Source organism: Musa acuminata, chromosome BXJ2-8, assembly GCF_036884655.1.
Source record: "Musa acuminata AAA Group cultivar baxijiao chromosome BXJ2-8, Cavendish_Baxijiao_AAA, whole genome shotgun sequence".
In the NCBI taxonomy this organism is placed as follows: Eukaryota; Viridiplantae; Streptophyta; class Magnoliopsida; order Zingiberales; family Musaceae; genus Musa; species Musa acuminata.
This window is the reverse complement of record NC_088345.1, coordinates 52,300,362-52,318,732: the sequence shown is the minus strand read 5'-3', so window position 1 is coordinate 52,318,732 and position 18,371 is coordinate 52,300,362. Positions and strand designations below refer to the sequence as shown.

General features: G+C 39.8%; 2 protein-coding genes across 12 annotated transcripts; both read left to right on the top strand.

The window, feature by feature from the left end:
- The first annotated feature begins 5,086 nt into the window (after positions 1-5,086).
- Positions 5,087-11,466, top strand: LOC135620207 (N-terminal acetyltransferase B complex catalytic subunit NAA20-like). Of its 3 annotated transcripts, none has more exons than XM_065122958.1 (7): positions 5,087-5,335; positions 6,197-6,340; positions 6,451-6,541; positions 7,429-7,561; positions 9,559-9,628; positions 10,919-10,979; positions 11,062-11,466. In XM_065122958.1, the coding sequence occupies exons 2-7, from the start codon at positions 6,263-6,265 to the stop codon at positions 11,151-11,153; spliced, it is 525 nt and encodes a 174-aa protein (XP_064979030.1). In that variant the 5' UTR covers positions 5,087-5,335; positions 6,197-6,262; the 3' UTR covers positions 11,154-11,466. The 3 variants fall into 3 exon arrangements, with proteins under 3 accessions (XP_064979030.1, XP_064979032.1, XP_064979029.1); XM_065122960.1 differs by having other exon boundaries at positions 6,187-6,340; XM_065122957.1 differs by having other exon boundaries at positions 5,087-5,383.
- Positions 11,467-12,511: 1,045 nt separating this feature from the next.
- LOC135620206 (ent-copalyl diphosphate synthase 1-like) lies at positions 12,512-18,096 on the top strand. 9 transcript variants are annotated; one of them, XM_065122950.1, is made up of 16 exons: positions 12,512-12,785; positions 13,118-13,532; positions 13,797-13,892; positions 14,167-14,270; positions 14,374-14,677; positions 14,801-14,984; positions 15,071-15,285; positions 15,367-15,487; positions 15,554-15,666; positions 15,740-15,966; positions 16,051-16,166; positions 16,412-16,510; positions 16,671-16,919; positions 17,061-17,184; positions 17,280-17,492; positions 17,612-18,096. In XM_065122950.1, the coding sequence occupies exons 2-16, from the start codon at positions 13,460-13,462 to the stop codon at positions 17,834-17,836; spliced, it is 2,463 nt and encodes an 820-aa protein (XP_064979022.1). In that variant the 5' UTR covers positions 12,512-12,785; positions 13,118-13,459; the 3' UTR covers positions 17,837-18,096. The 9 variants fall into 9 exon arrangements, with proteins under 9 accessions (XP_064979022.1, XP_064979020.1, XP_064979028.1 ...); XM_065122948.1 differs by having other exon boundaries at positions 13,113-13,532; XM_065122955.1 differs by lacking the exon at positions 12,512-12,785 and having other exon boundaries at positions 12,799-13,265; positions 13,392-13,532.
- The last annotated feature ends 275 nt before the right edge of the window (positions 18,097-18,371 follow it).

Genomic DNA, 18,371 nt, shown 5'->3' with positions numbered 1-18,371 from the left:
GATCTCATCATCTTTGACTACTCCAACACGTTTTGTTTTGATGCCTCTTTCCTTAAGTTCCCAAAAGAAAAATTATCTTAGTTTAACGTATTATCAAGATTCGATGAGAAATCAAAAGTAAATGCGGAGGAGAGTCTCATGAAGTCTCTCTCTCCAGCAGTTGCCGAGTCCAAATAATCCTTTCTTTGATGGTTTACATTTCTTCTTTTCCTTTTCGGTAGGAGAGTCTAATTTCCTCCTACAATTTACCATGTTATTATGATTCCAAGAAAGGTGTAAACTATCATGAAATAATAATATAGGCAGCAACCACAGAGGCAGTAACATACGCTATTGTGACTCTCATGCGTGAAAAGTCAACCTCATCAAAAAGACCCCATATGCTCCACTATGATATTTATGTGTAAAAAGTCAACCTCATGGGCTCCACCAAGAATAAATCAACATTTAGAATAGTCATTTCTTTAGAATGGATCATATAAGCATGGCTCAACAATAATCGAAATAGATATTTTAGAGTAGTCATGTGATAAAACTAGTCCAAGGTTAATCCGTTACGAGTTATCATGATCTACTTAGTATTGACTCCTCGATATTCTATTTGTATATATAGGAGATGACTCTTTTTGAATATTAATTATTTTACTTATTTAGAGGTATTCAAATCGAAATTGGCTCAAAATTAATTTACTAAAAGCATTTTGGTTAGGGCGTATCTATCTTTGGTTCAGGTAATCAATTCAAATCGATTTTAATATCAAAGATATCAATCCGATTGAGTTCACTATCCTAAGTCATTAATCAATTTTAATCAAATCGACCTAAAATCTTAATTTTATAAATGACATGGGTTCAATTTCATAAATCTTATCGTAATCACTCCATCGGAGTATAATTCTAATTCGATTCAATTGAATTGAATTATTCAAAAAGTATAGATTATTTAATTTATTTAAGATTATAATTAATTAATTAATTAATTAAATTAATCGATTTTGAATGAATTCGATGATTAGGTATCTCCGATTTGACCTAATTTACTTTCATGGAACCAAATAAAAAAATAATTCGATTCGATTCGATTCGACTTTTAATAATTTGGTTCAAACATATGTTCATCATAAATTATTAAGAAATTATTTATCCTTTTCCACTAACTCCACAGATTTATTAGAATATAATACTCTTTTTTTTTTTTTTTTTTTGAAGTACGTTGATTCTTAATTAATCAACACCCTCGACATTCTAATTAATAAAATGTGAGTAGTTAATTACATCCGAGAAAGAGAACTGCAAAATGATATTGCTGCTAATTAACATCACTTAATCCATCATTAGAACATGTAATTAATGGGGCTTCCGAAGCGTATGAAGAGCTTTAACACAAGTCATAATCCAGTCAACACAAGTCACACTCCATCTTCCTCATCTCCTCGTAACACACACACACACACACACACTCTCGCTCTCTCTCTCTCTCTCTCTCTCTCTCTTCGCTTCCTTTTTGTAGTGGTGATGAGTTGCTTTTGGGAATCCCATTTCCCCACATACGTATGCATTCACTGACCCCAACGAGCTTTGAACTCCGTGTGAGTGCGTTCTGCACTCCCCGTAAATATGCTTTCCATCCCCACCCCCCCTTCGACTCCACACACACACACATTGTTCTTCCTTTTTGTTTCTTCTTCTTCTTCTTCCAATCCCTTCACTACTTGAGCTTTTGTTGACCACCACATTGTCTTCCTACCTTCCTTCTTCTTCTTCTTCTTCTTCCTTTGATGGGTACAGCTCTGTGGCAGCAGTTTGGTGACCCCGGTGGAGGACTCAGATGCCTAGTGAAGAGCGGACTTGCTTACATGTGGGATGATGGTTATGATGTGAGGAGATTAATGGCTGACAGCTTTGCAGTTGCCCTCTCCTCAACCTGCTCTTCTCCTCACTGAGAAGTAAAGCACTGAGAGCCACTTTGCAGTGCTGGGGAATTGAGGTTTATGGTCCGAGATCTCTAGGTAGCTTCTCTCTCTCTCTCTCTCTCTCACCCTCCTCTTTCTTTTGTGGTGAACTTGGAATGTGAGGGTGATGTAATAATTCCAGCAGTAATTCCAGTAGCTAGGATTAGTATTCAGTGCAATAATACTAGTTGCTTGATCAATGTTTTCTGATGATATTCCACCCCCACCCTTTTTTTTTTTTTGCTGATTTAAGTTCAATTTAGTAGTTGGGATAGATTTGGCAATGTCAAGATGTAGCTCATTTCATCTTTTAAGCTGCTTCAAAGATGGAGTTTGGAGATGGCCTGCAACATGAATGAGATATCTTATTCCTCACCTCTCTATCTTTGTGAATCTTAATCTGTATGTTTTGGGTGTGTGATATCCTCCTCTGTGTCCATAGGAATTAAACTTGGCTTGATGACAAGAATGTAGGTGAAACATAGTACAATATATATACATATATACAGGCTCTAAGAATAATGCTGGTAACTTGAGATATTATAATGCTCACTTGATCTGTATATTATCTTTGGTTCTTTAGATATTGATTTAACAAGATAATAGTTTCTGATTTAAGACTGATCAAATGTTTGTTTTCTTGTTAATTTGAACATTGAAAGTTATAATATATGTCAATACCTAATCTTGGAGGCAATGTGACAGCCTTCAGCATATGATTATGGAATATGGATTTTGTGAAAGACAGAATCAATATGTTTCAAAAGGTTTTAGAAAGTAGAACAGAGTCAAACATTTCCAAGTCAGTCAGCTTCTAAGAATAATAGTAAGGTTTGGTGGACAGCATGTGGTTTGTGGGGGAGACCAGAGAATTGTACCACTTTGACTCTATTCTGTGGCCTTCTCCACTGAGCAGAGCATGTGCTTCACACAAGCACAAGACACAATAAATAACCAGAGTGATAAGACAGCAATTCCACTCAAAAAGTATTTTGTTAAGGCTCAATCTCTTTGCCACCTCATTTATTTGCTGTGATGTAGACTACTTGGTTCATGAACTCACTAAAACTGTAGGAGGTGAAACACAAGAGGATTCTCCTTTGACCATCTTTTTTTGTTAGAGACAAATGCTCAGATCATTTTGGATGGTTCTACTGTTGATGAATGCAGGAGTGTCAGACTATGCCTGTTTCATTACTTGCAGAGAGTTCCTTTGTGAAGGTTGTTTATCAAGTGTAGGGTGTTGAATGAACTGGTGATTTAGAGAGACAAACAGACCTTGATATCTTTATTTTTCTCAAGGATTATTGATAGTGTCCAAAAACATTTGTTGAAGTAATGATTGTGAGGATGCAATAGATCCAGACCAAGTTCTAAGTCAGAAGGTATTTGCAAGTTGTTGTTGCCCACAAGCTGTTCTCTCAGAGCATCAGCCTTACTTTCTGATCATCCAAATATAATAAAGTCAGAAGCCCACAAGCTACTTCTCTCAGATCAGAACATTAGCTTTACTTTCTGATCATTTTAAGTATAAATTAATAGATCATGTCTCATCACTGACTCAAGTTCAAAAATGCAATGACTTGGATGAAAAATTCAAGAGAAGATGAACAGATTCAGAGAGCTTAGAGCAGCATAAATTGTCTACCAGTTGGGAGAATTCTTCATATAGTCCATCAACAAATTAAAAATCTCCATAGTTTCTAGTATAAGTTTTCTTCGATTTTTCGTCTTCTTTTTCTCGAATCACTAATAATGATAATCGCACCTCATATAATTAAACATCTGAATTTCTTTAATACATGTCTATATCATATTAAACAAATCTTCTCGACTCATTCTTTATCATAAATATGTTTAATTATTTACATATAAAAAGGTCTTATTTTTCTAGTACTATTAAAAAAATATAGACTTAAAACAATAGTGATGAATTACAATGATGCATAACAAAAGTAGAATTAAAATGCACAGTGAAAAAGAAAATGAGAACATTTTAAAAGATGAGGTGTAGCACTTAACTGACAAAACTCTATTTTGATTGCTAAAAAATTAGAAAACACAAAATAAAAATGAAACCTTACATGATTATTTTTTTAAAAAATATAGAAAAATATAAAGAGTTAAATCTTATGGTTTAGAGACAAAGTGATTTCCTTTTATAGAGGTTTTCTATTTGTCTATGTGTAAGAAAAAAAGGAGATAAAAGCCTTTTCATTTATTAGTTATTGATTGAATGAAATAGTATGGAGGAAAATATATTAGAAGAAAAATTAGGCATATGGAAAAAAAATACATGAGAGTGCTTTGCAATGCATTTCATAAAACAGAGGAGCTTTACACTAATAATCTAAAGTTAGGGACTTTTTGGCAAAAGATTCCCTAAGGGATTAATACAAACATTATATGCATTTCTATTCCTAAAATAAATAATGGGTTTTACATGTCTTTCTTTAGAATTTTGAGGAAATTATATTTACCCCATCAAATTTTAATATTATACTCCTCCAACATTTTAGATTTTACATACACATTCCTCCAAATAATAAAATCTCATAAATTTCATAAAATCAAAGAACTCTATTGCCGAAAAAGCTAATTCTAGGAAATGTTTGATAAATTACCCTAAACATTATAGGCTTAATTATCAAATTTTATTTTTTTATGAGTGTTTCATTTTTTATTATTTTTTATATTTTTATAGTTTAAAGATATTTTGTAGAACTATATATAATTTTAAATTATTTATATATTTTAACCTATTTTTAAATCAAACATATAGTTCGATCAATTGACCTACCGGTAAGATAAGTGAGATAATTATAATTATGTTTATACAAACACATATAAAAATTATTAACTTTAGAAGGATTCATATGCCATTTTTCTCTTAAAATGTATGAGAAGGAAATCTTTGCATGTGTGTAAAAGAGGAGGTGAAAAGTTATGAGATATATATATAAAAAAAAAGAGAAATTAGCAAAAACTTCCAAAAATTGTTGAGGAGCTTTGCGCTAATAATATAAAGTTAGGGACGTTTAAGTAAATTGTCCCCAAACAATTATAGGGGTCAATACATAAATAATCGACTTTGGTGGATGTATACGTAATTATTCCCAAAGATATACCTTCCGTCCCAAAGCCTCTTCGGCAGTCTTCCGTTATCGCGATTCATCGCTCCACCGAGGCAGGATTGGGTGTTGCGAAGGCGACGCGCATCCGGAATCACCTTCTCTTTGGTCCCCCGGGAGACATCGCAGAATCTTTTACTCGGTGCCGCTTCCTCCGCGGAGAGCGCCGGTGCTTGATCCGAGGTTGACGCCATTAGCCTCAGCTCCTCCGGTAACCTGATCGCCTCGATCGACCGCTTGACCGGTGCTCTGGTGAGACCGAACGCTTCTTTCTCCGGATCCCGCCGCTGCAATTCGTAGGTCGTTAGCAAGATAACTCGCACCTTTTCTTTTCCTTGTCGTGGTCTCCGAGGTCGCGGATGTGCCCTTTCTTTTCCAGTCTAGATCGTAATGTGCGTGCACATGACAGAGCGTTTAACTTGGCGAATGGAAGTTTGGTTCTGAATTAGGGTTTGTTGGATAGCGGTATTTTGATATTTTATTTCGTGTAATAGCCTATTAGTCTTGATAGAAAAAGCCTCAAGGATTATTCTTCTAAGACGACCTCAAACGCAACGATACTTCAAATGAACAATTTATGCGACTGAATAGGTTAATCGATTTTTTTTAATATTATTACTTTTTTTTTGTTTGGATATCTTTGGGAATTGTAATACACAATAAAGCAAAAAGGAAATGTAAGTCTATAATTTTCAATTCTTGAATGATTTCTATGTTTTCATATTTAATGTAACATTGAAATCATGAATAAGATTGCAAGATTAGCCTATGCAGCTTTAGTTACATGTTCCAATAGAATATTTAGAAATCAACTTAGGATAAATTAATCAAGTTCAAATTTCTTTAGACATATATGTCGGACATATCATGTTAATCATGTATGTATTTGTCTAACATAAAATTGGTTATTTGTTATACATGATGGCTATCCATAAATATATCAGAAATATCTTGAATGATTTTTTTTGCTTAATTTGATTCTGTTTATTGAATCGTTGAAGTCTTCTACCCCTTATTTCTAACTCTATTGTTCATATCACTATTGTTGAATTTAACTTATTTTTACCAAATATTTTTACTCATGGAATGACTCAAAGAAAAAGGTTGGTACAGGTGGAGATAAAGGAATAATCTTGGTGAATAACAAATCTTATTTATTTCCTCTGTCGTTTGTTGCCAATGGCAACCATCCGCCGGTTTTGCTGCAATGATCTCCTCCGCTTTGCTTCCGTAAATCTTGACCATCGAACTGAGACTGTAAGCTCTCCTATATTGATTGTCTTAATTTTTTTGTTCTTTTTTCATATCTTAGCTCCTATTCTTTCTGCTTATCTAATTTCCCCCTTCTTTTTTTTGAATCTGGCTAGTTCAACATGTCATTCTACATGACATACCTGGCTCGGTGGCCTGATTACTTTCACGTTGCAGAGGGCCCTGGTAATTGTATCATGGGGTATAGTAAGTCCTCTATTATGTGTTGCTCCACGATTCATCAATTTCAGTTTTTTGTTTTGCAAAACCATCGACCATACCAGAGGATCTGATGCCCTTTTTGTCATGGAAATTTAAGGAAACAAGAACCAGATTTCTACTAAGGTTTCATATAAATCTGTAATTTTTAATAACCAAGATTGTTTTTTGAGTTGTAGCATGCCAAACTCCCCTTTTAGTATTGCTGTATAGAAAAGCCAATCAACTTCAGTGCTATTTCTTATTTCTTGATTATAGAACATGAAATACAGCCCATTAATGACAACTATCCCATTTATGATTGCATGTGATTGATCAGTTATTTAATGAGATCCGTGGTATAGTTCTGTTTTCTAAGCTTGATGCCACCAAATTGAAGTTGATGCAATATGTGCAAACAAACCAATGGGTACTATGAATTCCTAGTAGTGCTTGCTGCTCGGACCAATGAGCCATCAAAATTTCTAATTCTTAACAAATGCAAGATTTTTTATGTATAATGCAATACTTGAGACATGTATGGAGAAGTTCATTATGATATTTTAGAAATGGCTTTGAATTATGCGAAAAACCATGATTAAGCAAATAGACCCCACCTGAAGCTTACCTTTAGTGTATAAACTGACATAGCTATGTGCAAAGGCCTCTAAGTTGAACTAACTATGATTAGCATTTCTTCCGTCAATCTATTTCTCTATATATTAATATATCCTTCCCATCTAAAATTTGAGACCTATGATTCTGATCCTAAATTTGGAGTCTCATTTCAGTGCTTATGCATGTAAACATAATATTGTTACTTTTATTGTTCTGGTTGTAATGACAAGATTACTAGTTTTTGTAGTGATGTTTGACAATCCAGTCTCTGTTTTCAGTTATGGGTAAAGTCGAAGGACAAGGTGAATCTTGGCATGGCCATGTAACTGCAGTTACTGTTGCTCCTGAGTATCGAAGACAACAACTAGCCAAAAAACTCATGCACTTATTGGAGAACATCAGTGACAAGATGTAATATTGTTTCCTTTCTTTCTTATTTTCTGTTTATTAATCTGTCATAACTGAGTTCTAGTATTTCTGCTAAAGCACTTGAATGAATGTTGCACATGATTCTTGATAATTGGTCACTTCCAAAATTAAAATTTTGCTGTTCGTTTTATGGCCACATGTTGGTGTAGTTGGCCAATTAGTCTGGAGCATACCAAGGGCAATAGGACAATAGTATTTGCTACTTGTATTATTTTAGATTTTTGACATTCAGTTTTGTAATTGTGTGTTTTAGTTAGTTGCCTCAAGAATGTGATTCCATTTGGATTCATGATGTTTATTCATTCACTTGTTCAGCCGCTCTATAAGATCAGTACTTTTTGGGAAAGGTTTTCCAGTGCAAAAAAGGCATTTTTTTCTATTTGACAGATTTTGATGCTCGCCAAATCTGAAATAACACAGAGGTTATCTCTATTCCTCATAAACCTCCACCCAAATCATCACTCAATATTTCTTGACCTACTATTGACCAATCTACCTGGGCATTGGGCACAATGTGAGTAGGAACACTTAGCCATGTCTCGTAGTTGGAAGAACGGGCGTCATGGAAGGTCATGAAGCTTATATAGGAGATGTTTTTTATTTGCATTCATGACTTCTGAAAGGAGTAGCTAAGTCAAATTCTAGTCTTCGTGAAGGAAGCATGACCACTTTACCGATAGTCGAGACTCAACGCAGAGACATTTCAGCTTATTTTCCTACTAATGTAATTTCCATTCATTCTTATCTGCCGATCTATTCAATGGTACTTTTGTAATGTTTGTTCTGATCATGATTTTGGGATTAGGTACCACTTTATAACGCAGTTTCTTTTCTTTTCTTTTCTTTTTTCTTTTTCAGATTTTGAATATTTGCTTATGTCATGTTTCATTCTCTTGTCCTCCTTGCAATGGACAATGGACAATGTTGTTTTGTATGGAATGTTGTGATTGTACGATAATGATATTTTTAGCAATAAGATGAACATGGTATAAATGACAAGATGGAGATCAAAAATGAAAAGTTTTATTCAAAGATAACATGGGTAAGAGTCACACAAGTTCAAAATTGATGTGTTTGAAATGATCAATGGAGATCCTAAATGGCCCTGAGATATCGGTGTTTGAAATATATGGATGTACATAGGTTATACATAAACAATATTGGGAAATCATTCAGAAGAGTGGTGAAGTCCATGTTCAAACTCCTATTTTATGGGTATGCATAAACGATCTTGGGAAATCATTAAGGAGAGTTTGGTGAAGTTCATATTGAAGTGTCTTAACAAAGGGAGGATATGGTAACACTTAGCATAAGCACCATAGGCAAAACATTAAGCTGACTCAAAAAATTGGAGCAGGCCTTGATGGATATAGATAAGGCCATCGTATTCATTCTTCATTATTTTTTCTGATTTTATGATCTTTCTCTTTTAACCCACCAAAAAGGTTACAACATTCTTGCCGTCGCAACTTCATTATAAGAAACCTTAATGAAAGAAAGTTGAGAGCATCATAAGACATGGAAAAGAAAAGAAGAAATTTGTTTCTAATGAGGAGAATTTCACATGTTCCAGAGGTCTTTAAGTTACCGTATGCTGTTCTTTGTTATGCTTAAATTAATATCATCAGAGGCTCAGAGGAATCATCTGAAGCCCATATCAATTATTATTTACCCCATGGTTTCTGTTAATTGATACAGTGTTTGTATCCAAGAGAAACTTTACGGCTTAACAAGATGAACTAAGGCTTGATTATTAGCCTAGAGTCTCATTACATGAGGTCGTAATTGGCATGACCATAATTTTTAAATCTATAGAATTGTCTTATGAACTTATCTTCCAGTGGAAATTTAACTGGTTTGAGTTTTTTCACTATTCTGGTGGAGACGATGCCACTAGTCACACTGTTGGATTTTGACAGTTTGTTCTTGGTGTTTCTGATGATGTTTTTATTGCTAATATACAAAATTATCCTGTGCAGCGATAAAGCATACTTTGTGGATCTATTTGTAAGGGCATCCAACATGCCTGCTATAAAAATGTATGAAAAGGTAGGCATTCTATCGCATCCATCTTACCTTTGGCAAAACCATTTCTGTTATATGCCATTTTGGTGTTGTGCTTTAAAAGACAATCAGATTCATGTGATCTTATTGGACAGGCTAGTCATGTTTTGCAGCATTTGTACTAGTCATGGTTCTGATTTCTGGATCTTAACTTGGAATGATGGATTCCTTGCTAGGGGTGCTTTATGCATTAGCTTTACCCAATATTGCTGTGATGGCCATTACCATTATGCACATTTACAGTGGTAGCAAAAATGCACTTTTTGCTGGAATGAGAATTACGAGGTATATATTGAATTGTGTTGGTAAATGGCATCATCTGGTGCTTTTTAATGGGTGGAGCGATTTGGTAGCTTCTATTGCCAATCACACCTGTTCTGCCATTTCTTCCTTTTTTTTTGTGTGATATGTAAATATATAGAATTTACAACCAGGGGCTCTGGCCCCAAGACCTTTGAAGTGAAAATAATTCATTCATATATGAATATACAAGGAAAATGATGTCGTTAATTATTGTAATTGGCATCCATTTTGTTAAAGAATGGAAATGGAGCCAAACTTATAGTTATTGTTCAGTGATTTGCATAGCTCACCATTTCTGATCAGTGGACTGTTGTCCGTTCTGAACAAGTTGGTGTTAGTCAGAAATTCATGATGCATCATTAACCATTATTTACCAGTAAAATCATTGGCTGCTTTGAAGACGGAGTAGTTCGAATCAAATGTTAATTATTGTTGCTTAGTGGTACCAAGTATCCCAAGTATCAATTAGACAAGTTATTGTCATTGTCATGATTTATTTGCATTTTTAGGTAAACATACTTGTCCTTTCTGAACAAGTTGGTGTTAGCCAGAAAATTCATGATGTATCATTAACCATTATTTACCAGTAAAATCATTGGCTGCTTTGAAGACAGATTGGTTCGAATCAACTATTAATTATTGTTGTTTAGTGGTATCAAGTATCAATTAGACAAGTGATTGTCAGTGTCATGATTTATTTGCATTTTTTAGATAAACATACTTGTCCTTTCTGAACAAGTTGGTGTTAGTAAGAAAATTCATGATGCATCATTAACCATTATTTACCAGTAAAATCATTGGCTGCTTTGAATATGGATTGGTTCGAATCAACTTTTAATTATTGTTGTTTAGTGGTATCAAGTATCAATCAGACAAGTTATTGTCATTGTCATGATTTATTTGCATTTTTAGATAAACATACTTGTCTTTGTTGATCACATTCGTTCTCCTTCTTTCCTTTTCATTCTACAGCTTGGCTATGTGATATACCGAAGAGTGCTGCGCTACTACTCTGGGGAAGAAGATGGTTTGGGTATGTGGCTTCACAAACAAGATCAAGTGGGCATGTTCAAAATCAAATTGATTATGGTGTTAATTGAGCTTCATGTTTTCAGATATGCGGAAGGCACTATCTCGCGATGTTGATAAGAAATCCATGATACCCCTGAAAAGGCCAATCACTCCAGACGAACTCGAATATGATTAAGTTCTTCATCAAGTGCTTCCGATGGTTAGGTGATTATGCACTTTATGATATGTAATAGTTGGTAAATCTTCATACAGAGCGAAGTCTGGTTGTTTATTGAGTCATATGAGGATCTGTATGTGAAATTTGCTTGTCTTTGCAAGATAGTGATGATCATGTCTTATTTTTGCAAAGAGTACCTTGGAAGTGTGGATTTTATGGGCATTGTTTCTGGAACATTTTCTGAGAAAGTTGAAGCTATATTTCATTCCAGGAAACTTTTGTTTGATTTTAATTTGGTGAAACATGTTGAAATTTATACCATGTTCAGCTAGTTCTGATGTTTCTACTTGTTCTTCAATTTTTTTTTGAGCTGTATCTTTTTGTTCTTTTTCTGCCAATGGGAACACGATCACAATCAACTGATAAGCCAGAAAAAAATTAATGAGCATCTCAGGTTTGATAGGGAAGATTCCCTTTTGTGAGTCTTCCACATCAGCTTTTATGTATCTTGCTTGCTACCTTGGTTTACTTTCCAACTGAGTTGAATCTCTTGGTTCTGGCAACTTTATACCCCATGAGATTGTATGCCATTATCTATGTTGACTTTCAAACAGAGTAGCTACCTCAGCAAAGATTTATATTATGAAAGCCAGAGCTGCAGAAGTCAAGCATAAGGTACATAGCAAGGACAACTTTTATCATTCTTCTTGCAGCATTAGGATGCTTTTCCAACAACTTTTTCTATTGTTCTACAGATACTATAGCGTGGTCCAGTGTCATTCATCTGGTACTGTTTTGGAGGCAATGCAACCAGGACTCCCCCTCCATGGAGATGTAATAATTGGAAGCACTAGCTAAGTCTTCAAAGCAATCTACTGACTCCTATGTAGTACTTGTCGCAAGCCTCTCCAAAGTTCAGCAAAAAATTCCACCAAGCCACACATGCATTGTTTTTATTGTTATCATCTTCCTGTTTGTTCTTTTGAGTAGGCACAAACCAGATGGGTCTCAGAAGCTCAATCGACTGCCCAACTTCATCAACAGTCAATATTTATGGCCCAATCAATAGGTACGCATCAAGTAACCAACATACTGTTACATTTCAACCAGCAATCTACAAGTAATGTAATGCATGTTTTTCTTGTTTTGAAGGAGGGAGATGGGTCTCAGAAGCTCAATCAACTGCTCATCTTTATCCATACAATGCTGCTACCCTTCAACTCAGCCAATATTTGTGGCCCAATCAAAAGGTATGCATCAAGGAACCAACACACTGTTAGATTTCTCAACCAGCAATTTACAAGTAATGTAATGCATGTTTTTTGTGTTTTGAAGGAGGAGAGAGAGAGAGAAAAAAAAAAAGAGGAATCAGATTGTGAGCCTTATTTGTCTATTTCATCCTTTGGCCGAGTTTTGTGGTTGCTATGAGCCAGCGAGGATGATTGAGAACCAATGATATTAATCGAAAACCTGAGTCAGAACCAAGGTCATGCTATTGGTTTGCCTTTCGATTCATAATCCTGGAACAGTGTTGCAGAAAGAGACCAGATCAGATGGTAGTAGATGACCACAGACATCAGTTTCATCTTCCAATCCGGTCTACGAATTCCTTTTCGAGCCAATCATGCCGCAGATCAGATGCATTTAACGGTGCGTCTCAGTTTGATCCCTCTCTCCTCTGGTAGTTCCCAATTATTTCATCTTTCCTCTGTTTCCTCCTTCCCTTACGTATATTTCAAATGTGTTTTGCGACAAACACCAACCAAACAGCAGCTCATGCAGCTTCCAACTGTCTTCTTCTGCCTTATCGGCGGAGGGCTAGTAATCCACTATCAATTCATAGCTTGTCCACAATGGAGGAATTATATATCTTGAATCGGTCCATGTTAGATTCATCCTTCCTCTATACAGTCTCCAATGAATCAATTCATTCCAGATTCATGCATCCTTGCTCTTTTTGGTGTCTAAATATGGTAGGATAGATCGCATGGACGCAGTGAAAGGAAAGACGATCTGTGCAGAGTGTCAGATCAGGCAGTAGATTAACATAATGGTGATTTGGTGAGGCTCATCATTGGAGAAGTCGCTTCATAAGATCCTCGGAGGCATCCCTTGTGGGAATCTCCTGCGGTGGTGGAGTTTGTCTTCATGCCTTCTCTCTCTCTCTCTTTCTCTATTCACTCCCTCTGTGCTTTGCCTGATTCGCTTCCTCGGCCGCTTGTTTGTTTCCTGCCTCTCTCGTGTGCAAAAGCCAAGGCTGCCGCCCCCAGACCGCACCTGACCGCTGACACCTGGCCGTCTCCTCTTCGGCAGCAGCGACGACGATGACGACGACGACGACGACGACGATGGCCGTCGGCACGCTGGCGCTGCGACCTCGCTCGCCGACTGTCCCAGGCACGTCCTTCTTCCGCAACATCCTCCACTTCCTCCTTTTTCTTGCTCGTGTCATTTAAAGCTTCATGTTCCTGCTTCATGCCGGGTTGCAATCGAGTGCCTCGATGCATGTGAGGGGTGGGAGGAATCACCAGCAGTACCTCATGGTCTATATACAACAAGAATTCACGCCACCTTTCCCAGTGGCCTTTCTTTATATCTTGCGAAGCGAAAAGGGAGGATTCCGCTAAAGATTTTACTGCTGTTTGGGTCCATGTGTAACAGTAGGTCCGTGCGATCTGGGCATCACTCGGAGAGCCGAGAAGGAGGTGCGCTTTGCGCGGTGGAGGAGCCATGCATTATCCAAACCCACCACACCAGGTACGTACCAGAATCCCCTGCTGATTTCCGTGGAACGGATGCTTTCTTCCTCGCTGCTTTGATCCGAACATAAACACTAGAAGGGCTTCCTCGATGAAGTGGGTGGCTATTGCCACCGATGGATTTCCTCAACTACGTGGAATTTGGAGCGAAGACTGCCCTCTTTCATGGCCGGACATAAAACTGCAGCTAACCACTCTGCGCAGCTGCATACAGCATGGCATTCAGATTACGAGTGATTTACTGTCCACTTTGCTATCGTATCTACTTGCAGAATACGGCGTAGGCTTGATTCAGAACGGATTGCCTGTTCTTCATCTGCCAGAGCATGAGCCGCAGGACGCCGACGAGGACGAGGACGATGATGGATCGCTTGAGGTAATTTTGTTGTATGAAGAAGCTGTCGATGATAGTGAAGTGCCCACTGTAAAGTTTGGGAGCCGAGAAAAGATGGTAATGATTGATGGATCTTGTTCTCTAGCTCTGTGGATCGAGAGGGATATGGCGGATGGTGGGTGAAGTCAGAGCGATGTTGCGGCGGATGGGTGATGGGGAAATAAGCATCTCCGCATACGACACGGCGTGGGTGGCACTGGTCAAGAACAAAGACGTAAGTGGTGGCCCTCGGTTCCCGTCCAGCCTCCGGTGGATCGTCGACAACCAGCTGCCGGATGGCTCGTGGGGAGACGCTGTCATCTTCTCCGCCCATGATCGGATGATCAACACCCTGGCCTGCGTCATCGCTCTCAAGTCATGGACCATCTATCCGGATAGTTGCAGGAGAGGTCAATCGCAATAGCAGTAGCAGCACTGCCATCAGACACATCCACACCAAACACACACACACACACACACACACAAGAATGCACATAAGATTGTAGCTGAAATGGCTCCTTTTAACTTGACAGGACTTGCATTTATCCGTGAGAACATGTGGAGATTGCGTGAGGAGGAAGCAGAGCTAATGCCCATCGGCTTCGAAGTCGCTTTCCCCTCCCTCGTTGAAATAGCCAAAGCGCTTGAGCTGGAGATTCCCTACGGTGACCCTTCTTTGCAGGAAATCGACGCCAAGAGAAGTCTGAAACTGAAGAGGTACTGCAGCAAAACCCGAGTGTTGCATTCACCTGGTTTGCTGCACCTTTCCAGGCATTGTCGCTGAGCAAACTGATGTGATATAGGATTCCAAGAGATGTGATGCATGAAGTGCCCACCACGCTGCTCCATAGCCTGGAAGGAATGCCGGGCCTGGACTGGGACAGGCTGCTTCGCCTCCAGTGCTCTGACGGCTCCTTTCTCTTCTCACCTTCCTCCACGGCTTTTGCTGTGATGCAGACCGGTGATGACAACTGCCTCAATTATCTCCAGAGAGTCATCCATAGATTTGGTGGGGGGGGTAAGACCGTTTGACGACACTTTCTCCTCGTTCCACATGTTACTCTACCTTCACCGTAATTGATCGGATTCTACTCTCCAGTGCCCAACGTTTACCCCGTCGATCTCTTCGAGCACCTGTGGGTCGTCGATCGCTTGGAGCGTCTCGGGATCTCTCGGTACTTGGAGCAGGAGATCAAAGACTGCTTGGACTACGTATACAGGTCGGTAATGATTTAGAGTCCACCTTCTTCTTCTTGCGCGTCTGAGAACGATCGCCCGAACCACAGATATTGGACCGAGGACGGCATCTGCTGGGCGAAGGGCACGAGAGTGCACGAAGTGGACGACACATCGATGGGGTTCCGACTGCTCCGGCTGCACGGCTACGACGTCTCCGCCGGTGAGTAACAACGCATCCCCGGTTCAAGTTTGGACGCATGGTCTCAGAAAGCTGTGCTACTTGGCCGTCGCAGGCGTGTTCCGGCATTTCGAGAAGGACGGTGAGTTCTTCTGCTTCGCCGGGCAATCGACCCAGGCAGTGACCGGAATGTACAACCTGAACCGGGCGTCGCAGGTGGCCTTCCCCGGGGAGGAGATACTGGCCCGGGCCAGGAGCTTCTCCTACATGTTCCTGCGAGAGAAGCAAGCCGCCGACCAGGTGGTGGACAAGTGGATCATCACCAAGGACTTGCCGGGCGAGGTAAGCAGACGACACACTCCCTCAGCTGCTTGCCTGGTACTCTCGATCGAGGCTGCATGACACGATGAGATCGACCTCCAACAGGTGGCGTACGCCCTGGACTTCCCCTGGTACGCCAGCCTGCCTCGCGTGGAGACGAGGCTGTACTTGGAGCAGTATGGAGGCAGCGGCGACGTCTGGATAGGGAAGACGCTCTACAGGTAACGCCACTCTCCCCATAAGTCGTCGTCGTCGGTCGGCACGGACCCTAGTACGTCCTCCGGGACCCATGACTCACGGACCAATGGGGGGGGACATTCGCCAGCCTCATCCTAATCTTAAGCTCTTTCCTTTTCCTACCTCGTATACCACGTGGGACCCAGTTTTACGGATGCATACTCGTATCGGAGAGCTGTGGGATGAGCTATTCTAGAGCTAACAGGAGTTGTTGGGGTCGTCGTCGCAGGATGCCATTGGTGAACAACGACGTGTACTTGGAGTTGGCCAAGTTGGACTATAATCGCTGTCAATCTCTCCATCAGCTCGAATGGTTCGACCTCGAAAAGTAAGTGAGAGAAACGTCCTCTATTTTCCCCCAGCGTTGATAGATTTAACTCTCCAAATTGTCCTTTTTCGATCACTTTCTAGTCTCCATTTTCAAGGCGAAAGAGTCTGTTAACCCTTTTCTTCGGTAAAAAAAATAATGATCGTTCGATTATGATCAGATGGTACGAGGAGGCCGGTCTACGATGGCACAGGGTGAAGCGGAGGAGCCTACTGAGGGACTACTTTCTGGCGGCCGCTTGCGTGTTCGAACCGGACCGCGCGGTCGAGAGATTGGGTTGGGCTCGGACCGCCACGATGGCCACGGCCGTCTCGTCGTTCTTTAGCAGCGCCACGTGCACGGACGAGATGAGGCGATCGTTCATCCTCGACTTCCTTGATGATCGAAGCGACGGCCATGACATCAGCAGGTGAGTGCAACACTGTCTTGCTTTCTTAAGATCCTGATGGAATCTTCTTCCGGACCATTTTCTATGCGTACTCCCTCAGCTTAAGTGATTAGTTCTTAAGATCATGGAGATGGCGAGTGATGTTTCTGAATTTGAACGCAGGATGGGAGGGAAGAAGGCGGGAGAAGTGTTGGTGGGTCTGCTCCGGCAACTGATCGAGCGGCTGGCGGCTGATACACGGCCGGCCTTCCAACAACAGCTGGTCCGCCATCATTTCCAACAAGCTGTAATATCTCGATCCTTCTCCTCTCGCTCTTTGATTCCAATAATAATAATAATCATTTTTATAATATTTTTAATTTTGATCTTATTTTTCCTCAGTGGAAGGAGTGGTTGATGGCATGGCATAGCGACGCGTCTGACGGATTCGGAAGGGAAGAGACGGGGTTACTGCTAGTCAGGACGATGGAAAGCTGTGCAGGGAGGTTCAGTTCGACGGAGTTAACGGTGACTCGTCCTAATTACAGTCGGCTTTGTCATCTACTGTCTTCCCTTTGTCATAATCTAAGGCGACGACAGATGGTTGCCGCTAAGGTATATTTTATTGTTTTTCTTCTCGATTATAATATATATATTTTGTGGATATTTTAGAACACCGATATCGACATTCCTGCTATCAATGAGTTCCTAAGAGTGGTTTGTCATCTTCTCAGAGCATCACAGAGGAGTGCGCTGTCACAAGCAGCTGCAAGGACAAGGCAGTAGAAGCAGAGATGCAAGAGCTGGCTCGGTGTGTGCTACAGACTTCAGATGACCTCAACCACCTCACCAAGCAAACATTCCTTCTGGTGGCAAAGAGCTTCTATTACGCTGCTCACTGCTCACCTGCTGCTCTCCGCAGCCACATCTCCGAGGTGCTCTTCAAGCCCGTGGCTTAGTGAGCTTCATGAAATATGTGAATGAGCAGTGTGATGGAGCTTAACGATTTGACATATTGCACTTTCTTCGGAATCTTTGGGACTTCTTATCATGCTGATTTCTTCAAAAGATGTGAATGAATAAGTGATGTAGTTTGTCAGGTTTCCATGGCATCTATGTAGAAGGATGCAATGTCTTCTTAATCTTTGGAAATTCTCATAATTTAGTAGCCAACCTCAGTGACTTTAATACATATCTTCAAGCCTGTGATTTTAACTTCTGCTGATCTCTACAAAAGATGTGGACGAGTGATTCTCTCTCTCTCTCTCTCTCTCTCTCTCTTATGTGGTGAGAGATCGCAGTCGTATAAAGTACCCCACCAGGCGTGGGTGAAAGGTGCATTGGGTCGCAAGGAGGGTCATGGTTTCGGCTGCGCCCACAAATAATGCTGTACGACTCGGCATCTGGAAATGGCGGACACGAAAAGATACTCGGCACTTCCTCCTCGCTGAGTTCGCAAGATAGATTACGTGGGAAGCTGCCAAACGAATCGAG